The sequence below is a fragment of the Dryobates pubescens genome, chromosome Z (assembly GCF_014839835.1).
Source record: "Dryobates pubescens isolate bDryPub1 chromosome Z, bDryPub1.pri, whole genome shotgun sequence".
Classification (NCBI taxonomy): Eukaryota; Metazoa; Chordata; class Aves; order Piciformes; family Picidae; genus Dryobates; species Dryobates pubescens.
The window spans coordinates 84,792,938-84,818,570 of NC_071657.1; the positions used below are offsets into that span (position 1 = coordinate 84,792,938).

A 25,633-nucleotide genomic window follows, 5' to 3' on the forward strand; every position below is an offset into this window, starting at 1 on the left:
GTGAAGACCAAAATCTAACCAGACTAACAATGGTGGTAGTATAGTCCTGGCCTAAACTGGCAACATTGGCAAAAGTTCCTGCAGGTCTTCTTTCTGTGAAGAAAATGTCAAATAACTAGGAGCTATTTTATGTCACTGCTGCCCCACCATGTAGAAAAGGAAATGTACACGGATCAAAAAAGGCTGAGAAGATGAGAAAATGCAGAAGAGCAAACCAAGAACAAAGGAGGGAGCCTTGGAAAGTGACGGATACTGTATAAATTATTTAATTTTTAAATTATTTAAAATAAGATCAAAGTCATAAATCAAGTTAGCATAAAAAATGAGGTGGGAGTGTTAGCCACGGTCTCCTGGCCAAATTCCAGCCAAGGGAATGATTGTGTCCTGCAAAATGGGGCAGCATAGAATAGTAAGTAAAAACAGACAGACATGAACAGAGGCAACATTTGCTCTCTGGCATGAGGCAAGTCCTTTCCCATCAGTAAATCCCAGTTCCTCTCACTCTGAAAACATACAAATGGCTGCAGCTCCTCAATTGCAGACAATAACTGCAACAAATTGGGGAACATTCAGCACAGCAAAGCTCTCAGTCATCATCATAAGTGGTTGCCTTGGGAAGATTGGCCAGCAGTGACTGACCATAAAAGCCTAGGTGGCACCCTCTGCCTCCCTGTCCCATCTCCTGTGGAGATGAAAGAATATTTCTGTTAAACGATCTGAGGTAGTGCTTAAGGGAAGAATCATTTCTTCCAATATTTATTCAGTTCATACTGTGAAATTATTTTGGAAAGATATTTGAAAATATTCAGCTAGCCTTACAAATCAGGGGAAAAGTATACACTATCTTCTGCATATAATAGTTATTATATTTAAAAGACCGAAATGGTAATATTTGGTAAATATTACCTGTCATGCAAATAACTTATTCTGATGTGTTCCGGAAAAGGAAGCTATTTTGAGGTCAAAATACTTCATATCAGGACTAATACTGTATTTCCAATCATCAGCTCCTTGGTAATTCAGAAATAATGAGTATTTAGGTTTTGGGGGTTTTTTGGTTGGTTGGTTGTTGGGTTTTTTTGTTTGTTTGATTGATTTTGGTGGTGGTTTGGGGTTTTTGTGTGTGGTGGTTTGTTTTTTTTTTATCTTACGACTCTCAGGGAGTTAGAAATCCAAAACTATTCTGTGTCAGGGTTTGGGAAGGCATTAAGGCATGTGTGCCAGGTGTGGCATGTGTGTTCAGTTTTAAAAATAATCTTAATTAAATTTAAATTTTAGATTCAAAGCAGATTTTGTTTTCTTTTTTTGGTTTTCCAGAAGACATTAAAAATGCCTAAAGGGCTGTTCTGAAGTATATCTTCTTTTTGTTTGAAGACTTGGAATATAGTTTTGGGTTTATTTTCCAATAGCCAGTTAGGTAAAATAGATGTGAATTTGTCAGTTACATGATTTTACCAAGTAAGAGTCTTCATACTGCTTGATTGATTGCTTTACTTATCTCTCTCTATCACAAGGATGTAATGAGGATTAATTAGCTAAGTGTTTGTATAGATTGTTAGAGTTGGGAAGTGTGGGATGCTCTTATTGCTTTTATTATTATTACTGAATGAAGAATATGAAAAGCTCAAACAAAACATCATGTGATACAGAGATGAAGACAGAAAGTAACACTGAAATAAATGAAAAGGTCATCAGATTGTTCAGAGTAAGCACTTTCCAAGGGTAATGACCATGCTATTTTGAACAGAGCACATCAGAAATAATGCTTCTCACTCCTTTCCCCCTTCTTCAGTTTCACATGTATTTCTTTTGGTCATTGGGGATCTAACATCTTTGTCCTATTTCTAGCTGGCCTTGAGAAAGCTCTTTCATGTCTCCATGCACCTGTTGCTCCTGTAAGGAAAGGACAGTATTTATTTTCCTTGATCTCAGTTGCACAACTTTGCTATCTAAGAGCCACCTGATGCCAGAAGTGGCCATGCCATTCCCAAATGCAAGTCTGGCCACACATCCTCACCACATGCCACTAGACTGAGAGTTACCACACAGTGACCCACTCTTGGAAGGAAAACTGACAGTAAGCAGTGTGTTTGTGCTGTGTGGTTAACACTATGCTGTTGTTTTCCCTGAACTGGTGCTAAGCAGCATCAGGCGTGTGGCTGTCCTTGGTGTAAAGGTAGCAAGGAGATCTGGAGAGGGAACCATACAGCAGCAATCTCTTGATTTGGTGCAGTAGTGCTGCAAAACTTTACCTATTGCGGGTTTTTGTCTTCATGTCTCACGACAGGATCTATGGCATATGTAGGTACTGATCTATCCACTGATGACAAAGGTGGCTGAAGTTTAGCCACCTCAAATTGAAATACCAATGTGTGAGATAAATTGTCCTTTCTCTCTATTGACCAGACACAACTGAAACCCCTTCCCATGTGTTGGATGGCATACCAGTGCATCTCCCACTGTCTGAGCAGTTCTCATATGTTGGGATGGGCACCACATGCTTTTAGCTCTTAAAGTACTGTCCATGGACATGAACTCATTCAGTAGCATCTCCTACTCATCTTCTCAGAAGATGAGTAGCTGAGCAATAGGAAAGGGCAGGTTAGAAGAAAGAGGGAACAAATCTTTAAAATTGAATGTCAAAAAGCTCTAAATGGGGAGGCAAAGATCATGCTAAGTAAAAGAAGCAAAAGGAAATATGTCTTTTCAGCTGAGGAAGGGAAAGCTCCTCTCCGTCCCCTTGGATCAGCCTGAGATAATAAGGCTGCTACCTTTCTGATTAGTGCTGTGGCCCCAGCCCAGGCATGGAAAATCTGCATTTCAAATGGAATATTTTAAAGTACACAATAGCCAGGGGCACTGCTGCTATTGATTTGCCTCTGGTGGGGTCACTGCCTCACTCTCTACATCTTTATTAACTGGAACCATACACTAGGCTTCTATCAAAGTGAAAGGAGAGTGGGTGGAACAATTGTCTGCAGGGGGAGGTGGGGAAGGATTAGAGTGATGTTACCAAGAATGCCTTGGAGGTTTAATGTGGGAGAACAGTGACCCTTACAGGACTTGTTTTCCTTTTGTAAATTTCCCTGGAATCACACTGGGGAAAAGAGGTAGGCCTATGCTGTCAACATTTTCAAGGTGGCAGACTTCCTATCCTTCCACTTCCATGATGCCCCTATGCTTGGTTGGGTTATAACCATCTGCTGCTAGGCTGGAAAGGACCCCAATACTCTTCACCTTTAGCGTTTACACCTGAGCATGTATGACCAGAGAATGAAGGACATCAACAGGAAACATGACAGTAAAAGGGTGACAGGAGTTTTGTCAAGGTTTGAGATATCCAGACATGGTTGCTACATGTTGTTTGGATATAGGATGCAATACTCCTTGCAGCTCTGAAGACTCCATTTTACCCCACCAGCTGGCTGTGAGGGCTGCAGTGAGGTATATGTCCTCTGGGCCATGAGGTACAGTGTTCCAGCTCATTTCACCATGCCAGTGGTATTTCCAGGTTTCCAGGGCATCTTGGCTAACCCCCAAGGAGAAATGGGGTGACTGCTCCCTGCAGCATATTTACTGTAACAGAAGCAACTGAATCCCAAATCACAGAGTAGGGCCTTATTTTACTGCAGCAACTTTTTTACCTTAAGCTGAATTTAATCACTTTGCTCTTCAAGATCCTGTATCAGTCTCCGTGGGAGTATGTCCAGTTTTAAGTGACTGTTTCACTAAAATCCACCAGGCTCTAGGCTGTAGACCTTGTATTTTCAGTGCTAATAAACAGATTAGGCTATTCTAGTTCTTCTCATATGGAAAGAGAAAGTGCCTTCTTTCTGAAGAACTGTAGTAGAAATGCATGACTGACACTACACTGCAAAAAAGAGCATGCACACAGCCAAAGTATATTCTATGAATGTGCATCTTCTAGTGCAAATTTATAAGCTCTCTGAATACAAAAGAAATTCCACACTCAGATTACCTGGTTTACAAACCAGGAAGAGAACATTCCACTATGGAGTTAACTCTGAACAGCTTAAAGATGCCCATAAACAGGGGAAGAAGTTGCATAAGCCATAAATAATGTCACAATTGATTACTTAGCTCTGCTGTGTGCAAAATGGAGATTGGCTTTGGTGCAGTATGTTCATTTGTACTACCACTGGCAAAGTGGTGTCTTTTAGATAGAGCCCTGTTCTCTTGTAGCGTAAGTGAAACACAAATGAAAAAAAAATAAAATAAAAAATTAACACTTTTCTTTCAAATGGTTGGGAACTAAGGTCCAAAAAAATCCACCGTGGGCCAGGTAAAGGATGGGAATTATTTCATCTGCCTCTGTTGGTATGTGCAGCTGAACTGATCACCTGGGGCTTCACCGACAGTCAACAGGGAGAAACAAAGCTGCAATTCATCTGCCCAGAGGCATTTAAGTACAGAAGGGAGAGATGAATCTTGGCCTAGACTCCTCTGCCCGTTATTGTGTCAGCTGTAATAGATGACCAGCTCAGAGAAAACCCCATCTGTATTTAGTTTACAGAATCTAACAGGAAATGCCAAAAATATAGTCCCTTGCCTACCCTGGAAGGTCTCTGGTACAAATACCAGGCTATTATCTGCCAGCCAGACTGGCCACAACACACAAATGGCCAGCCATATGTCACTCTGTGTTTTGAGGTGGGTTTGTTCATGTAGCTCTGGTCTGTTTCAGATAAACAAAGAGAAAGTCAGCAAAGGCAATAGTAGGACTGTCCTCTGCCCTTGCAACTGTGTCGATCTCAGAGAGATGCTTTTTTAATCAGCAAAGCTAAATAAGCAGAGGTCATGGCCATCATTTCTGTATCCCCAGGTGAGAATGCTCAGCACAGAAAATGAGATATGAGTCACCTCACCATACTCAACCTTGGACTCAATCCAGTGTTAGAGATGGATGGGTTCCCCCTTTATCATTCACTTCATTAGCATTCTTACTAAAATCACCTGTTCAGTGCCTCTTCTGGAGAATAAACTCAAATGATGCTTAGAAAAAAATGTGCTCCTTAAATGGGGGGGATCAGCATTGTGATATAACAGAAAAGTTTGTCCAATCACTCTATTAGTAATTAAAAACCTCAGAATATCACTAATTAAAATGCTGAAGTGTCTTATGCAGGGTATAATACAAAAGGATAATTCGCAATCAAAGGGAAAAATACTGCCATGACACCAATCGGCATTAGGCTTCAAAAGCAGTAGTACTCAAATCTGGCACAGGACTTTTCATCTGCAGATTTGAAGGCACTTTTACTTGGGGAAGGAGGTATTCTGTGTCCGATTTTATTGCTGGAGAAACTGAGGCAAATTTACATACCATACATGGTTACAGAGCAGGTCAAAGACGAAGCTTTGGTCTCATTACTCACAGTGACAAGGACAATGTCAGCATTTGTATAAGAGAGTGATTTCAAAGATTTGCTTTAGTATGTATGTGTGTGAACAACTAATTTAGATGATATTTCAATAGTAAGACAAACAGGGAACAGTCTATTCCTCGGCACAACTTTTGAGTTCTCTTTAATGCTGAGAAGCGTGTCCTGTATGCTTCAACAACAGCATCAGAGGGTGATTTCCTGATGGGAGAGAGAGTGAAATCTCAGAGAAACAAAATGGAAATACTCCAACTCTGGAGACAGCAAAGACACAAGTCACTTTTATAATCACTACAGAAAAGGAGTTTCATTCTCCACAGTAATCATCAAGTCACACATTACCAGAGGCTGGGGATTTCACTCAGCTCATCCTCTTTCCCCTACACATTCTGTAGGCAACCACCGCCAGTCACTAGAGGAAGCTGGATAAGGAATCAGATTTACTTAGTCTGATTGTTAGCACAGCTCCAGTAAAGCTGCATGAGGCAGCTTGATCCAAACTGTCTTCTCCTTTATATCAGGAGCATTTTAAAAGCCCTCTGTGGCCTTCAACTGCACCAACTGTGTGCTAGGTTCAGAGTGTAAAATCATGAGAGCGAGGTCCAGTTTTAATGTAACAAACATTTCAAGAATACACAGCTATTCATCACCCTTCTGCTCCCCTAATTTTTTATTTCCAAGTGCCTGAGTTCCTTCTTTCTGCCTTTTGTAGATCCCCTCAAAGGGGCAACATTTTGATAGATTTCTGGAAAAAAAATAAATAAAAACTAAGCCATCCCAGGTCAAAACTACAAGGAAGGGATTTCTCCACTACACAGTATTCTTGCTAAAGGGAACTCCCTTCTCTTGTAGCAATCTTTCAGGAGTCTTTGCTTGGTTGTGTTGGAAATAGGCACTATAAACTGGTTAGAAGGTTTGGCCATGGCTTTGCACAGTGCCCACTGGAGGCCTACCAGCAGCATAAGAAGAAATCTTTTTTGTCATTGACAGATGAAAACAAATCAGGTTATCCTTTCTCAGTAGGGAAGTACCAAGGAGCCAGAGGATTGAGTTCAACTCACAGGAGACCTCCACACTGGAGGATACAATACTAGGGCAGGGGATCATAAAGACCCCAAGATACAAAATGCTTCTGGCCCCTAGTATGTGTAAGAAGGCCACATCAGGGGGGAGGGGGAGACATGGCAACTGACATCTCAAAAGACATTAATGCCTCATACCCTCACTGGGTCCCCAGCCTGAATTTGCACCATGGGCTGCCCTGCCAGTGACTGCATGATATTTTTTCCCTGTTCTCTTTGTTCCAGCTGATGCAGCAGCAAGCCGCGATCATGGCATCCGTGGCACAGGGTGGCTACCTGAACCCCATGGCAGCCTTTGCCGCAGCCCAAATGCAGCAGATGGCAGCTCTGAACATGAACGGCCTGGCGGCTGCCCCCATGACACCAACCTCAGGTAAGAGACTGGGGTGGGGTGAAGAGGGCAAAGGGTAGGAAAATCTGGCCGTATGTCAGAAGTGCATGTTTACTAAAATGTTGGCCTTGCTAGTGAAGTCCACCAGAAGTGAGGAGTGATAACACGATTTTGTGGTCTGAGAGGGGGGAAAAGGGTCAGAGAAAGGTTGTTACTGCCTCTTCCAGGGATGGGGCCAGCTGCAGATCAGCTTCTGTATTATCCAATTGTTGTAAGGGTAAAAGGACTCACTGGCAGTGGGCTATAGGGCTAACTGTGCCCCATGTGGAGGGCTACTCACTGACGGATCAGAAGAGCAATAGGGTTGAGACCCACCAGACCCAGAATACAATGGGCTTGTTGAGGAGGAGGAAGGGTGCTGTGAGGGAAGGTACCAGAAAGGGCTCGCTGCTATGATACTTACCTTTCAACATTATCCCTTACACAACATTCCTTTGAGCATTCTCCAAATGGCACAAAATATCCTCCAGTGACCTACACTGGTTTACTGGGAGTGCGTATAGATGTCCAAAGGTCAGTACTGGTGCTGTCACATCTTGGCCAAAGACAAACAAAGGTTTGAGGAAAGATGCAATATAGTTAACAAGATGAACTATGTCTTTGGAATACATAGATTCATAGAATGGCTTGGGTTGGAAGGGACCTTAAAAATCATCCCTTTCCAACCCCCCTGCTATGGGCAGGGACACCCTCCACTAAACGAGGTTGCTCAAGGCCTCATCTAAACTGATCTGGAACACCTCCAGGGAGGGAGCATCTATGACCTTGCTGGACAGTGTGTTCCAGTATCTCTCCACCCTTACTGTAAGTAATTCCTTTTTAGCATCCAGTCTAAATCTGCCCTCTTCAAGGTTTGATCCATTTCTTCTTGTCCTAACACAACAAGCTATTACGAAAAGTCCCTTCATGGCTTTCTTGTAGGCTGTCTTCAGGTACTGGAAGGCTGCTATAAGGTATTCTGGAGTGGATTAAGAAGAGTGTGACAAGCAGGCCAAGGGAGGCTCTCCTGCACCTCTACTTTGCTCTAGTGAGACCTCATACAAATTACTGTGTTGAGTTCTGGGCTCCTCAGTTCAAGAGAGACAGGGAACTACCAGAGTTCAACAGAGGGCTATAAGGATGATTAAGGGACTAAAATATCTGCCTTGTGAGGAAAGGCTGAGAGACCTAGGGGTGTTCAGCCTGGAGAAGAGAAGGCTGAGAGGGGATCTGATCAATGTATACAAATACCTTAAGGCTGGGTGTTAAGAAGAAGCAGCCAGACTCTTTCTACTGGTGCCCAGTGATAGGATGAGGGGCTGCAGATATAAGATGCAACACAGGAAGTTCTGCTGCAGTGTAAGGAAAAAAATATTCTGTACTATGAAGATGAAGGAGCACTGGAACAGGCTGCCCAGAGAGGTTATGGAATCTCATTCTCTGTAGACTTAAAAAATCCTCCTGGATGTCTTCATGTGCTAGCGGCAGTAGGTGAACCTGCTTGGGCAGGGGAGTTGGAATAGGTGATTTCCAGAGGTTCTCTCCAACCCCTATCATTCTGTGATTCTGTGAGCACCATTTCTTAGGGACAGGTTGGGATAGAAGGGTGCCTGGGGTGATGCAGGTTGTTCCTATGACAGGCAGTGGGGATGGGACTTCATTCAGAATCACTCAGCTTACCAATGCCCTTGTGTTAACCTTTAAGCATCAAGCTGGCCTCAAGGGCACCGGCTTGACAAAGGTTTTGGGTGAGACATGAGAAAGGTGAGATATGACTGAATCACCTGTGGTGCAGGGCAATATTGGGCAAAGCAGGATCTGGGATTCCAGAGCAGATCAGAAAGACAACAAAGGGACAGCTTAACTGCACAATATAAAGAAGTCTACACTAGTCCTAGAGCAGAAAAGAGCCAGAAAGAAGTTTGATTTCTAAGAAACACTGGATAGCACAGAAATAAGGCAACACAGCCTTGGGGATGTTCCTAAAGAGCTGATGTCTGCTATCTGTCCGCCAAATAAAACCTTCCTGCTCACAAACAGCTTAACCATCTCCTTGAAATCTGTAGCTGGGAACAATGTCAGCAGCCACTGGATTGGATACATATCTTTTCCTTTGTTTGAATCAGAATAAGGAGGATGGGGGGAGGGGGCGGGGGGTAGAGAAAGAAAGGCAGATCTCATTCCATGCCAGCTTATGGAGACCCAAACAAAAGCATTTGGCTCAAAAATCTCATACCACACATTTTGAAATGTATGTTTACACAATGATAAATGTATAAACAACAAGTCAATCGAAATACTGGAAATCCAAACAGAAAAGTGGCTTAACTATATGTGCACCCTTCAAACCTGCTGCTGGAAGATTATCATATGTGCATTAGCTAGATTTGTTTTGTGTTGGTGGGAGCACAGAGAACATCAAACAAAGACTGCATGGAATTCAAATGCTCTCAGGGTCTGGAAAGCTGAATCTAGGCAATGGCTTGTGATGACCACACCACAAAAGAACACAAGCTTTTTTGCATATTAATAAGTCTTGAGAATGAGCAAGTTCTGTGACAGGTGTGTAAATATCAGTACAACAGCCAAACTCTATGATACCACATATATCCAGCATATGAAAAATACACCAACGCTTCTCCAGTGTAAGGCTTGCTCCTTTTCTGGTGTGCCTGATGCCTTTTTGAGACTGAAAAACTCCTATTTTCAGAATACAGAAGAGGAAAGCTCATCTTTTTAACATGTTTTCCAGAGCATCAATGACTAATCATTACTGAAAATAAGATGCTGATTTAGGTGATCTCTTGATCCCTTTCATGGCGGCAGATTTTGCACTCTCTTTATGACATATTTTCAGTCATAGACCCTATACACTTTGGCCTTATTGTAGACTTACCATGAATGGCCAGCTTCCCTCATGAAATCTCTGTAATGGGTTGTAGAGATGTCCATTGATAATTATTCCTTGGGTGAGGTGTCTAGACTTTGAAATGTCTCCTTGTATTACTACGACATTTACAGAGCTTGTGATAAGATGCATAGAAAACATTTCACATATAACATCTGACCAAGGAAGCCTACAACACTAGCAGCAATTTCCAAGTAGCCAGGAGATATCTGAAGCCTAACGTGAATTCTCCTGCTGGCTTTAGTTAGCATTCAGAAAGCCAAATGGAAAATGATCATTCTGCTTCATAGCAGGATTTCCAGTCATTGAAGTATATCTTTGTTCTCACTTGGAATGAAAATGAAACATTTCAAAGTTCTCTAAAAAACAGGCATTATAAAAAGTGTTTGGAACACTGAAGGGGAGAAAAAAAAAAAAAAAGAAAAAGAAAAGAAAAGAAAAAGAAAAGAGAAGTGTTTTGATCTTTCCTAAGCAAAAAGAAAAATTGTGCTAGAGAAAGTCCTGGAGGCTTTGGATGTATTGGTTCAGTACAGGGCCTCTGTGCTGGTATTTTCAGGCTTCCTAACCCAGACAGTTTTCTGTGCATCCCATGTCTAGGACAGTGGGATCCTTCAGACACTGCCATGAGTTCCCATGGGACATAGGAACCTGAAGAGCTTTGTGCCCAGACAAATCTTACAGACTAAAGACACGCTCCATCTGACTTGGCTTTAATGATACAAAAAGTAGACATCTACTTTGAACTAGTTGCCTGGCTTGCCTGCAGCCAGTGGAGTGGAGTAGGTAGTCCTGTAAGAATTTTATGCTCTTTGCTGGCATTTTGGTGGTTTTGATGAGTCAGGTTTGTCTTACACAACAGTCTATAACTGTGAGGCAGTTAAATTGACATTTTTCAAAGTTTGGCTCAAGTTTTTAATTTCTATCACCACTGGTATAATCTGGATGAAAAATTGATCTGCAGAGGGTCTGCTACTCTATTAACTGGAAATGAAAGTTCCTTCCTTCCTTCTGAATTTTGAATTTGAATTCCTTTCTTCTGAATTGCTTCTTTCCCCCTTTCCGGATTCGCATTATTGCAGAATCACAGAATGTATCTGGTTAGAAGAGACCTCCAGTCCAATGTTCAGCCCAGCACTAAAGGGTCAACACTAAACCATGTCCCTAAGCACCAGGTCCACATATTGCTTGAATACTCCCCCACTGCCCTGGGGAGACCATTTCAATGTTTGATAACCCTTTCAGTGAAGAAGTATTTCCTAATATCCAGCCTTAACCTTCCCTGGTGCAGCTTGTAATGATTTCCTCTAGTCCTAACTCTTGTCATCAAGGGGAAGAGGCTGGTCCCGTCCTTGCTTATAGTAGTTATAGAGAATGATAAGGTCTCCCCTCAGCCTTCTCTTCTCTAGACTGAACAACCCCAGCTTTCTCACATGCTCCTCATAGGTCATGTGCTCCATGCCCTTCATGAGCCTTGTTGCCCTTGTCTGGGCATACTCCAGCATCTCAATAGTCTTGCTATAGTGAGGGGCCCAGAACTGAACACAATACTCCAAGTGTGGCCTCACCAGTGCTAAGTAAAGACAAATGTCCACTTCTCTGTTCCTGCTGGTCACAGTGTTGTCATTCACTGACACCACTGATTCATGTTCATCTGACTATCAACCTCTCCAAGCTGCAGCTTTTCAACCACACATCCCCAGGTCTGTAACTTACCATAAGGTTGTTTTTTCCAGAGTGCAGGATCTGGCATGTGGCCTTATTAGCTTCATACAATTAGCCTTGGCCCATTGGTCTAACCTATCTGGATCCTGCTGCAAAGCTTCGCTACCCTCTAGCAGATCAACACAGCCACCCAGTTTGGTGTCATCTGCAAATTTCCTGAGAGTGCTTTCAATCCTCTCATCCAGATCATTAATAAAGAGTACTGAACCCTAGCGGACACCACCAGTGACTGGGCACCATCCAGACTGAACTCTACTCTTTGGACCTGGCCAGCCAACCAGTTTTTTATGCAGTACAGAGTGCACTTGTCCCAGGCTTGTGCCATGAGTTTCTGAAGGAGAATGATGTGAGAGACAGTATCAAAGGCTTTACTAAAGTCATTGTCATTGTCTAAAGCAGACAATGTCCATGGCTCTTCCCTCATCCACTACACTCATCCCTCATCCACTGTACTCATCCCTCATCATTCCTTCCTAATTCCAAATCCCCAATTCTGAATTCCAAATCCCTTCATTCATTTCTGTCTTCCAAATTCATAGAACAATAGAATCAATAAGGTTGGGAAAGACCTCAGAGTTCATGAAGTCCAACTTATTACCCAACCCCTCATGAAAAATGAAACCATGGCTTCAAGTGCCATGTGCAATCCTTTTTTGAGCACCTCCAGGGATGGTGACTCCACCACCTCCCTCGGCAGCACATTCCAATGGCAAATTACTCTTTCTGTGAAGAATTTTCTCCTCACCTCAAGGCTAAACTAAGGCTAAACTTCCCCTGGTGTAGCTTGACATTGTGTCCTTTTGTTCTGGTGCTGGTTGCCTGGGAGAAGATACCAAACCTCACCTGGCTACAACCTCCTTTCAGGTAGTTGTAGACAGCAATAAGGTCTCCCCTGAGCCTCTTCTTCAGGCTAAACAACCACAGCTTCCTCAGCTTCTCCTCAAAGGGTTTGTGCTTGACGTCTCATCAGACTTGTTGCCCTTCTCTGGACACATTCAAGTATCAAAATGTCCTTCTTAAATTGAGGAGCCCAAAACTGGACACAGGACTCAAGGTGTGGCCTAACCAGTGCTGACTACAGGGGCAGAATGACTTCCTTGCTCCTCTGGCCACATTATTCCTGATACAGGCCAGGATGCCATTGGCCTTCTTGGCCACCTGGGGACACTGCTGTCTCATAGTCAGCCTACTATAAACCAGCACCCCCAGGTCCCTTTCTGCCTGGCCACTCAACAGCCACTCCAAACCCAACCTGTAGCACTACATGGGGTTGTTGTGGCCAAAGTGTAGAACCTGGCACCTGGACTTGTTAAATGCCACCCTGTTGGACTCCACCCATCTGTCCAGCCTGCCAAGGTCCCTCTGCAGAGCTCTCCTACCCTCTAACAGATCAACACCTGTCCCCAGCTTGGTGTCATCTGCGTATTTACTGCTGATGGACTCAATCCCCTTATCTAGATCATCAATAAAGATATTGAATGGGGCCCAGCACTGAGCCCTGGGGGACACCACTAATGACTGGCTGCCAGCTGGATGTGGCACCATTCACCACCACTCTCTGGGCTTGGCCCTCCAGCCAGTTCCTAACCCAGCACAGAGTGCTGCTGTCCAAGCCATGGGCTGACAACTTGGCCAGGAGTTTGCTGTGGGGGATGGTATCAAAGGCCTTGCTGAAGTCCAGGTAGACTACATCCACAGCCTTGCCCACATCCACCAGGCAGTCACCTGATCATAGAAGGAGATCAGGTTGGTCAGGCAAGACCTGCCCTTCCTAAATCCATGCTGGCTGGGCCTGATCCCTTGGCCATCCTGCAGGTGTGCTGTGATTGTCCCCAAAATGGTCTGCTCCATAATTTTCCCTGACACTGAGGTCAGGCTGACAGGCCTGTAGTTTGCAGGTTACTCCATCCAGCCCTTCTTGTGGATGGGCATCACATTGGCCAGTTTCCAGTCATCTGGGACCTCTCCGGTGAGCCAGGACTGGTGGTAAATGATGAAGAGTCAAGGAAATGTTCTCTTCCCAGTCCAATAATGAGAGGAAGTTCTTCTTGCCCCTCTTTTAAACATTAATACATTTATAAAAATGCTTTTTATTGTCACTCACAGAAGTGGCCAATTTAAGTTCTAACTGGGCTTTTGCCTCTCTAATTTTTCTCATACATGATCTAACAACATCCTTAAATGTATTATAAGTTGCCTCCAGCCCTTTCCAAAGGCCACATGCCCTCTTTTTTCCCTTTATTCATTCAAGAAATGCTTGAAAATTCTTTCATTCTTTTCTTTCTTCCAAATTCCTTCTTTCTCAATTCCTTCCTTCTGAATTCCTTCCTTCCAAATTCTTTCCTTCCTCCCTTCTGAATTCATTCCTTCCAAATTCCTTCCTTCCACACGCCTTCTTTCCTTCCAAATTCCTTCCTTCAGAATTCCTTCCCTCCTTCCTTTTTTCCTTTCATGGTACAAATGCACACTTGGTGTGGCTGAAGCAAAACATCTCAAACTAGGGATGAAATCCACAACTGACATGCATCACCAGCATTTGCCCTCTGCAATGCATTATGCCAGTTTTACTCCAATTATAGATCTGACCTCTCCAGCGGGGTCTTTTCTAGAGGAAAATGAAAGAAATTTAATGAATATGCCTAAACTTCATTAAAAATGCACAACATAGCAAACAAACATCCCTTGCTGCAATTTTAGAAAAAGATTCTTACATTGTCTATGCAAATAATGGAGAGATCCAGAAAAGCAACTGAAATTTTGACTAGGCTTTGTGATTTGCAAGCTGATGGCATATGCTAAGAGCATTGCCTTTGGACTTCAGTTGCCACTACTGGCTCACTGCACTGCCACAGAGGACATTTTTAAAGGCCAGCACCATTTAAATAAGCCAAAGGGAGGCAGCAGCTTGTGTGTTCAGAGCATAAGAAAATAATTTAAATATTGCCTACTTTTTGGGCTACTCAAATCAGAATATGTAAAAACAACTCATGCATCTGTACTGGCTTTCTTAAAGCACCAAAACAGACTTAAGTAGTTAGTAAAATGTGTTATCTGACTAACCTATCATGGAATGCTGCTATTGTGAAGAAAATTTCTGCAATTAGTTTAAAAAAGAAATTACTGTAATGATGCTTTCAATCAGTAGTGTACCCTGAATCATGAAGATATTGCTCAAGATAGTTTAAGTTCCCACTCACAGCTAGTAAGAGAAAAATACCTTTCCATACTCATCAAAAGCTCAGTTTTGTTCCCCCAAAACTTGCTGAATAAGTTGCAAGAGGCAGAGACTGTCCAGTCATTTTAAACATACATAGAAGGAGACAATGAGGTAGAAGAAGGATTAAATTATGCCCTCAGAAATCTAGCAATTCTCTAACAATGGGTGACAGGATCCCACCTAAAGCATAAAGATTAAATTGCCCTTCTTGAGTAACATCTTTACAGGCCCCCACAGGATGTGTCTGGGAAGAAGGAGAGGAGTAAGTCTCCATGCAAGAAACTAGTATAGCTCGAATTTTGTTCCTGTTGAGTGGCAGATCTCTGAAGAAAATCTCTACAAAATCAAGTTTGGGCTGAACAGTGACACTCGGAAACAAGTATCATTATCTGCTTTTAGGCTGCAAATCAACTTGCCAAGCATTTTTAAGGTTCCCCAGTGCTGAGAAAGTTCAGAATGTGTTTGTATATTAAATGTATGTTTTGGAAGAATGCAGGCAGAGTAGTCCTGAAAATTGGTACACCCACAAAGCTGACATCTTCAAAGAGAAACTGGGAGAAACTCAGGTAGAATGGTGGGACTGAGAATTTGCTTCTGGTGCTAAATGATATCTAGGAAATAAAAGTCTGATTATTTAGCAATTTAAGCAGGTAATACTCTAGGAAGAAAGTTGAGGAGGAAGGGTGTTATTTCTATCATTTTCTACTGCTTAGTATTAGCTGTGGATCCTTCTGTTGAAGAAAGTTTTGCAAATTTTTTTGTTTTTATTCTTCAGTGCTTTTCAGAGGAGCAATGGTAACCAGGCATCCTGCACAACAGCCTGGGAGATGTTTCACTTTTTGAATTATCAAAAAAAAATCTCAGAGGGAGGGGGTGGTGGTGTCACGGGTGGTGTGTCACCAGTTTTTTCCATGTAGTTATTACTTCCACTGCTCACCCACTCTGATTTTGTGTCCTTCCCACATGCAGGTGGAAGCACACCTCCTGGCATAACTGCACCAGCTGTGCCTAGCATCCCATCTCCAATTGGGGTGAATGGTTTCACTGGCCTCCCACCACAGGCTAACGGGCAGCCTGCTGCAGAAGCCGTGTTTGCTAATGGCATCCACCCTTACCCAGGTAAGCCAGACCAACATTGTGTTCACAGCCTGCTCTCTCTGCCTCAGGGAAATTGGGAAATTGCCCACATCCACAGGCTTTGTCTAGCATGAGACACCCTGGAAAGATTTTACCTGACACTATGAGGACTCACACTGGTATTGGTGTGTTTAAGTCTTACCCAGATACGGTTACTATACACTTAAATCTGGATGATAGATATCAAGGGCATGGTGGAGGTGAAAAACTGGAACATTCTTATGCTGAAGAATTGAGTGCTTATCTACTGGTAACGTGTCCAGTTAATAAAATCAAGATATCCAGCACAGAATCATAGGATAGAATCATAGAACAGTTTGAGTTGGAAGGGACCTTAAAGATCATCTAGTTTCAACCCTCTTACCATGAGCAAGGATACTGCTATATGGGGTTGTTCAAAGCCCTGTCCAGCCTGGTCTTGAGCACTCCCAGGAAGTGGCAATCCACAACTTATCTAGGCAACATGTTCCAGTGCCTCACTGCTCTCACAGAATCACAGAAGAATCACAGAATCCCAGGGAAGAATTTATTCTTTTCAATTTAAAACTGCTACTCTTTATCTTATCACTACATTCCCTGATAGATCCCTTACCATGTTTCCTTTAATCCCCATTTAAGTACTGGAAGGCCTTGAGGTCTCCCCAAGGTCTTCTCCAGGATGAACAATGACAACAGTCTCAGCCACCTGTCCTAGGGAAGGTGTTCCAACTCTCTGATCATCATTGTGGCCCTCCTGTGAACTCAGTGTTACAGGTCCATGTCCTCCTTATTATGGGGAACAAAAAGCTGAACAGAGTACTCCAGATGAAGACTCATGAGAGCAGAGAAAGGAAGGAGAATCACCTCCCTCAACCTTCTGACCTGCATCTGGGGCTGGAGCTCTTAATACAGGAAAGACATGGATCTGATGGAGAGGGTCCAGAGGAGGGTCACAAAAATCATCAGGGGGTTGGAGCACCTCTGCTACGAGGACCGGCTGAGGGAGCTGGGGTTGTTCAGCCTGGAGAAGAGGAGGCTCTGGGGAGACCTAATAGCACCCTCCAGTATCTGAAGGAGGCCTACAGGAAGGGTGGAGAGAGATTGTTTACAAAAGCCTGCAGTGATAGGACAAGAGGCAATGGCTTCAAACTAGAGAAAAGCAGGTTTAGATTGGATGTTAGGAACAGGTTCTTTACCATGAGAGTGGTGGACCACTGGAACAGGTTGCCCAGGGAGGTGGTTGGGGCCCCATCCCTGGAGATACTCAGTGAAGCTCAACAGGAGTCTGGGCAACCTGGTGTAGTTGAGGATGTTCCTGCTGACTACAGGGAGGGGTGGATTAGATGACCTTTGGAGGTCCCTTCCAACCCAGACCACTTTATGATTCTGATTCTATGATTCTGTGATCTTTCAAGATGAATCTTAGTAAGCTTTTGTTACTATCTCCAACTGCTATCATGATTAATGAAAATTTCCATGTAGGTGTTTCATCCATGATTATATAAAACTCAGTTACCTTTGCCTGATTCTTTCTGAATTTGGAAAGTCTTACTCAACCATCAATTCACAGTATGTCCCTACACAAACACCAGCTGAAAGGTGGTAGTCATCCTTGCTCCACTTCACTGCAGGCAGAAAGGCTCCTTTCTGCCATTAAATCAGACATCCAAATAGTCTGCTTTGTGCAAAATTTGGATTTATCTCAGCAGGTCTTCAGCAATATATTGTTTTTGCTTGGTGCTCAGCTTCCCCATAACTTAGTGACATCTTAAGTTATAGCAGAGGTATAAAGGGAGCAGTGGCAGGCCAAACTCTCACCTCTTATTCTACTTCTACCTGTCTCCACTAGCAATGAAACCCTGAAAGCAAGCCCCTTTGTGGCAATTTGGGTGTAGGACATATCATGTGTTTGTTCCATCTTACTCTCTTGTTTCTTATGAGCATTTATACATTCTCTAAAACATTACTGTTTGCCATAGGCTTTATGGATGCCTGGAGCTTATCAGCATTAAAAAAAAAAAAAAAAGTTTTAGACATTTATATGGGTAATGGGAACATCCCAGTCATATTAGACTGAATAAAAATGTAGAAAAGACTAAAGTGTGCATGCTTTTTACATAATCTGTCTACTAATTTCTTGGGGTTAGAAAGAAATTTTCATCACTGGGCAGCTTATTCCGTTGTTGCTCATTATGGGATTTTTCACACTTTCCTCAGTAGCATTTTTCAGTGGCCCTGCCCTGTGTTTCTCATGTCTGTCTTTCTAAGTGCAACAATAGATATAAAATACTGGAGCTGAGCATGCAATTGTACAAACATTATAGAGAAGAAAAGAACATGCTGGTTCCTATACAAAGTCATCATCTTCTAAACACCTTTCTTTTATGGTATGTCTCATTCTGAATGTGCCTGAGAGTGCTGCAGGATTATATACATAACCATCATATTGATACAATTATGACTTGCCATATATTCTTTAAAGCCAGAATTTTGTTCTCAGATACTCTTTCATACTCAAAAAAATCCCTCAAATGTGGGCTCATGCCATTATATCCTGTAGAAGAATGATCTTTGTTGCCTGAAAATAGCTAAACAGGACAATGAAAATCTGTACAGGCATGACATTCACATCATTTAGACAGAAATAAATCCCATTAATTGTGCAGTTTGTCTACATGTCCACCTTTGTGTCTGGCTATTATATTTCTGATGATGCATCTAAAGACTGCAGAAATCCACAGCCTTTGCACTGTAAACCCAGGTCCATATCATGTAATCTGTCCCTCTCTGTGCTTTTTGTTTTTTATTCTTTTTCAAGATTCCTTTTATCTGGATCATGGACATACACAGTATTATTCTGATATAAGTCAGACAGCCAAACCATTCATGGCTTTGGGTCAAAGGCAAGAGAAAGTTGAACAGCCCCATTTGCCAGGTCTCTGATCACAGCCTCAGTCCCTTCTGAAATAGCCTTTTTTTTGTGGCTCTGGCCAGGCAATGGATCCATGCAGTAGCACTAAGAAACCATTCCTTGCAGGCATACTCTTTGCAAGGCATGCTTTCACATTCTCCAAGCTCAGTCAGGACATAATGCCTCACAGTACACTTTTTGGCATGAGCATAATGAAAAGGGAGTAAATATTTCCCCTTCTACTATTCTGAGCCTCTTTTGAGATCTGACCTTTTTGTGTATTAATGCATGCCCTTTAGTCTTTCAGCTTGCAGAGCTATTGAACATGGCAATATGTCACAACATATCGTGAGGACAAAGAGAATAATCTGCTGTGCCTTGATCTTGTGAGTCACTGTGCAGCAGTGTAAGAGTACTGTTTCTACATGAGCCATAGTAAGAGGGAGTGCACTCTTCTGCCAAAACTTCTTGGAGCCAGAGCCGAGTGCTTCTCTTTTAACAGTGTGTGATGTACAATAACAATGAAGACCATCTGCACTGGTTTTTGCAGGGTCTTATACCATTTCCATTCTGCTCTCTGATAGCAAGTCCTGCCTTACAGGTTTACATTGTGAGGGACTGGACAGAGCGCTCTCTCCAAAAATAAAGCTTCCTTAGGAACAGAAGGAGAGGGAGAGGACAAGAACACTGGGATGACAAAGAACAGTAAAAAGGAAGGAGAAGGGATTGGCTGTTAAGGATCAGTAAAAGGCAGGACACACAGAGCTGAGACCTCAGAAAAGAGTGAGGACTGCACTGTGGTCTTCCACTCAGTGATGTGCCCAGGAAGCACAAAAATAGTATCCAACAGTTCCCAGACAAATTCATTCCTCCTGGCCCACGACATATCCAGCTTGCCTACAGACAGTGAATGTATCCAGTGGTATAGCAGCTTTGTGAAGTATTTCCTAATATCTAGCCTTAACCTCCCCTGGTGCAGCTTGTTACCATTTCCTCTAGTCCTGTTCTTCGTCTTCAAAAAGAAGAGGCTGTTCCCCCTCCTCGATCCAGCCTCCCTTCAGATACCTGTAGAAAGCTTCCTCTTCTTCACACTGAACAACCCCAGCTCCCTCAGATGCTGCTCATAGATCATGTGCTCCAGACCTTTCACAAGCCTTCTTGTCTTTCTCTGAGCACATTCCAGCACCTCAATAGTTTTCCTATAGTGAGAGGCCCCAAACTGAACATAGTGCTTGAGGTATGGCCTTACCATCGCTGAATAGAGGCAGATGATCACCTCCCTGTTCCTACTCACCACCATCTTTTTAATACAAGTTGTCTCATTTACTATTCCAGGCACACACTGGTTCTGTTTTCAAGCATCCACCACAGCCAGTACTAGCTTCATCTCTCCTCTCTACTGATGTATAGGAAGGCACCCCTTTGCCCTTTCGTTACACTGTGGGTACCCCTGGGCTAGCAAGACAGCAAGCTTCCCTTCACAACTTCTTTAGGCTCCAGCCCTCTCCAGTGAGGACCAGCTATCATTATAAATGGGCACCCAAGCCTTTATGCCTGCAGGTTTCACAAACTCTGCTGAAACTGAGAGTAAAGGTGTCACCCACAAGTGAACTCCTGTGCTATAGAAATTCTTGTATTAGGAACTGAACTGAGCCCATCAATGTATTTTCTTTGTCTCAACAAAGAGCTATCAGGCACCCACTAAAAGGAGAGACAGGATTTAAACTCCGCCTTGTAATTATTATCATTACCTCAGCTAATTTTCTATGGGAGGAACTGCTGGAATCCTAATAGAACAGCCTTATCTATTAGCTTTTCAGCTAGTTAGCAGCACTGTTGATGGACAGGCTGCTGCTGTCAGTCCAGGATCAGTCCTGACACAACAGACACCATCCAGTGGTACTGGGTAAGAATAGGGCTTCACTTGTGCAGGCAGAGAATGGGGCCAACTTCCTCCAGTGCCCACCATGATTTTTCATCCCTGAAAGATGTCAGACAAGAAAAGTTCAGAGAGGAAGTGCATCAGCAGAACAGGAGTGGCCTGTTTCACCTGTAGGAGGTCCAAGATGAAAAACAGCCCCCACAGCATTCAGTTCAGATATACACCATGCTCTAGAAATGTACTTCACTCAGCATCCTCAAGGCTATGTTACTATGTTACTATGTTATGAGAAATCTTTGGCTGCATTGTATTTGCTTACCATAAATCTCTGGGTAAGAGCTTTTCCATTCATATTTTGTATCAGCAGTTCCAAAACTGCAACAGCGAGCACCTGAAACATCATTATGACTAGGAAGCACTTTTTTTTGACCCATTTGTAACAATCTGCCATGTGCCATAAACCATGTTTTGCTGGTAAAATGAATAAGTAAAGGAATGTACTTATTAAAATATATTATTAAAAATATAACAATAAGTTGTCATCTTCAATTTTAGTCTAAGTTACTTTAATGATGCCATGTACTTCCAATGATCATGCTGCAGCCATAACGAATGCGGTTGTTTAAGGCAGTTGTGGAACTCTTTACAGACTCAAAGTATTTTCTCCTATGAGTTAGAAGAAGTTTAAATACAAATTGGGCTCTGTGCTGATGGCATCAGAGACGCTTGTGAGTTAAAACCTTGAGCTTTATTTTTAAATGTGACTTAAACTATGCTTCCCCAAAATATGAAGCTAGAGTGCCTTAACAGCTTTTAAAACCTAACCCTGACTTATGTGTTTATGGCCTTAGGCAAAAGGAGGAAATTCTGGCCCTGACTCTGATGCTGAATTAGTGTGTCACCTTGGCCAGTCACCTCCATCTCTCTGCATTTTTGTATCTTTCTTGCTTCGTCCACTGTAAGCTCTTCATTGCCAGACACAATCCCTATCATATTCTCACATAGCACTCATCTCAGCAGGAGACTGATTAGGGATAGGACTCAGAGGTAGAACTATTAAGGAAATAATAAAGACAGTTGTGACTGTCTTCCCAGGATGAAGTACACAAATCTTACATAGTAAGTTCACAATGTAGTCTCAAACAAGCATCTCTAATACCTGGGGGTGCTACCAAAAATGGGAAGAGGCAATGGGACAAGATATCTTTGACTGAGTGGGGTCCAGCCCCTACATGGTAAAGGGAAACTATAAAACACAGGATTGGTCTCTGTTTTCTGCCAGATCAGCACATTCTTTCTGTTATTGCTGTTATTGTTGTGTCTGAATACCTAATTGATTACAACAGTAAATGCAGGCTTCTTTAATCACAGCATCAGCTGTCCCAATCAATCTTAATAATATGGAATCTGTACTATGGCATCCATGAATTTTAATCTACATAAATTTCTTAAGACCTCTTGCAAGCTTGTTGTATGAAATGATATAATTATGGATATAGATTAGGGCTGCGGAGAACGATTTAAATTGGATTTAAGGAGAAGGTGAATAGAGCCCTCCCACTCAGTTATTTATTTATTTATTTTAATTCTGGCCTTCACACAGATTTTTTTCATCTCTCTTCCCCTCCACCTCCCCGTTATTATTACCTTCTCACAGACCGAACAGCACTGCCTCTCTTTTATCACCCACCTCCCCCAACTGCCCTCTCAGAGGTAATAGTAGCCAAGATGCAGTTCCTGGAAGAGGTATAAAATGCATCCAGAACAGTGAGAGGAGCTAATACGTGGGGCAGTTCAGAAAACTGTGGATCAGAGTGATAATACGTTTTTGTAGACCCATGCTGAGAGCAGTGCTGCAAAATAGAGTGAAATAAATGGAACAAAGTATGAATGCCAGGAAAAGCCTAAAAAATCAGAGTAGAGGGTGAAGAGGATACCATATAGGTGTAAGGTTTGCTGACTCCTTCCAATAAAATAAAATCTCAAAGTGTCATAGGTCCCCAAAATATGCCAGAAAGTACTTTTGTCTCTCAGAAACATTGAGGCCCTCTGACTCAGAAAGCATATTTCCTTGGCTTAGTCTTACTCCAAACTGGGGCAGAGACATGAGGGGGATGGAGGGCTCCCTTTTGATGGCTCAGGCAGTAACCATCATCCTTTTTTCCACCCCCAGCAGTTTCATTGCAGCTCTTCCTGATTTACATCCCTGACCGTCCAGCCCTCTGTCCCGTACAAAATTTTTCACCTGGAACACCCACATAACAGCTCTTCTTGGCCTGACACTGTAGCTGGGTAACTGACATCTCAGGAGGGATTCTTTATAGAACATCACTTAAACTGATTTTATTTATTTTTAACAACATACTTCATTCTGCCACCCCCATGCTTTCATTCTCTGACAAAAGCTAAATGTCAGGCCTAACACCATCTGAATATTCCTTTAAAAAGATGGATTTAAATCTAGAGGAAATATCAGTAGTAAGAAAGCTTCCTGGTGTTAATTTTAAAGCCCTGATATTTCATGCTGACTTGGGAAATCATCCTTCGTTTTTGGCATCAGGCAGAGGATTTGGAAAGTGACATTAACAGATCTACTTTCTTTGAAGGACTTGGGAGTCGTTTCTTGACTTCTGCCTAATGAATAAGTGCTGCCTTCGTTAAATTTATATTTATGGCCATATAGTAGGTCATTGGCTTGTTTTATGTCTCCAGGTTTATGGAAGGTTATCTGCTATGGTCACCTTGTGGCATCTTGGCCAGGATCATCTTGCTAAGAGACAATGGTACCTGTGCAGGGTTTTTTTTTCCATGGAGATATGGAAATTATCAAATTAATATAGAGGTGATATCCAGGGATAGGCCTTTTGCCCTCAGCTGCCAAATGAAGTTACAATTAGCATCTGTTTTCACAGTACACCTTTAGTTCAGCCTGGAAAAGCCAAATTTTCAGCCTCTGCAAAGGATCAGTGCTACATGGACATCAGGAGGGCTGATTGATAGCCTCTCTGGCCTCTCAGAAGCCTCTTTCAATTCACCAGCTAATCCTCAGTGTGTGTATTACATCATGCTTAATGTCTTAAATATATGTATGTGGGACATAAGGTCTCCATGAGTCTGACCACAAGAACAGATATTTCAGATGTTATCTGTGGGTGCATTTGCATAAATAGTTGCCAGCACATTCAAGGTCTTTTGATGATGTTACAACTTAGAGACATGCTAGTTATGGTCCAAAAGCCCCTTCAGGGTGCTTAGTGATATCCATGTCCTTCATCTGGTGTCTCCTATATTCCTATAGCTTTTATTAGCCCTTTACTCAGATATTTACCTTTTGGGCCCCAGTGAAATTGCACCCTGACACATACAGCATTTAGACGAGCTGTTCTCAGCCTCCTATGCCTTTGTTCAATGAATAGTTGCAGTAACAGAGAATACTGGCCAGCTTGGATGGGGAGAAAGTGTGGCTTGATTATCTCTGGAGATATTCAAAACCATTTGAATGTGTTCCTGTGTGATCTGGTATAGGCAATCCCGCTCTGGCAAGCGGGGCTGGACTAGATGATCTTTCAAGGTTCCTTCCAACCACTAAAATTCTGTGATTCTATGATTCTGTGAAACAGCAAGTCTACTAATTAGTGTTGAATGATCAGTGTGAAGACCACAAGGGCGCACACCTCATTAGGTTATGAGTATCTTATTAAGGAATAAAGCAACCCTCCTTCACGTTCTCCTTGTGGTGAGACACAGAAATGTCTCCTCATCTCTTTGAATTTTAGTACATGATGTGTTTCACGCTACAGTTATGTGTAACCTCCAGGTTAGCTCTGGGTAATGAGCCCCATATATATCTGACCCCTTCCTGAACTTCTAGTGTGTTATTAGTATGTAAGAGGACTGTCACTTTACAAAACACAGCATACCAAAACTTCCTCAAATATCTAAGTTGTGCCTTGAGATTTCTGGATCCTTGCCAGCCATTGGCTTCGCCCACACTGCAGCTGGGAGTGCAGGCAGTTATGACCTTCACTAGGTTTAATTCAGCAGCATGACTGCCCAAGCAACTTTGGCTTCATGCCAGGATACCCAGCAGGCCCTGGAGCCTATGTCCCCACATCTGCACAGGCCATGTTGGCCAGCATGGATATATCCACTGTACTGAAGTCACATCTTCATTTGATCAGTAAACACACCCCTGAAGCTAAAGAAGAGGAGATATTCAGTGAGCAAAGGTCATCACTTTTGGTTTCAAAAGCTGCCAGGTTAAATTCCTGCAGATGACTCACCACAGCTGCTTTTTTTCAAACAACCATGGTGGGATATGAGACCTAAGTAAAACAAAGAACCTCAAGCCAGAGGCTGATGCCTCTCCATGCTGTCTAATCCTACAGTCCAGAGATGCTTTCAACTCACTCCTTTCCAAGAATGTGCAGGGTTGGTTGGGTTAATACTAGGCTCCTGCATCTTTTTTACTTACAAGGAAGTGATTCCTACCTTGCAGCAAATCTGAGCGAAACCAGGGAAGAGCCTTCCCACTGGGTTGGACATGTGCTGTGAGCTAGAAAGAAATTCCTTGCATGCTCTGGGGCACAAGGCAGCCTTCTGAAAAAGAAATATCCACTTAGATACTACCATTGGTGATAAGTCATTAAGACTCAGGAAAAATATTAAATTCTAAAAGCTTTTTATGGGAGGGAAAAAAACCTCTTGTTCCAAATCCTTTAAATAGAGCATTTGTACAGTTTTAATACTTAATCTTAAAGGTGAACAATGATTCTCAGTGTATTATTTCCTAAGCAGCATGGCTTAATTACAATGAGCAGAGTATGGCTCCACAGGCAAGCACAATGTCCACAGATGGGGCAGCAAGAGCAGCTCTGTAGTAAGCCACTCAGTCTTGCTCAAGACATAGATTCAGCTATAGCTAAGAGAGTGGGTAGTTCCCATGTGTGCCCACCCAAAGCAGCAAATGAAGGAAAGGACTGCAACCAGACAGGTACTGTTTTGTAACTTCACTCTTATCAAC

General features: G+C 42.7%; 1 protein-coding gene across 11 annotated transcripts in view; it reads left to right on the plus strand.

The window, feature by feature from the left end:
* The window catches only part of CELF4 (CUGBP Elav-like family member 4), an 813,218-nt gene that overhangs the window by 728,599 nt on the left and 58,986 nt on the right, over nucleotides 1-25,633 (plus strand). For all 11 annotated transcript variants that reach the window (XM_054178999.1, XM_054179000.1, XM_054179002.1 and 8 more), the window contains exons 7-8: nucleotides 6,710-6,857; nucleotides 15,671-15,820. In XM_054178999.1, coding sequence (XP_054034974.1) covers nucleotides 6,710-6,857; nucleotides 15,671-15,820 — 298 coding nt within the window. The remainder of the gene's footprint in view (nucleotides 1-6,709; nucleotides 6,858-15,670; nucleotides 15,821-25,633) is intronic.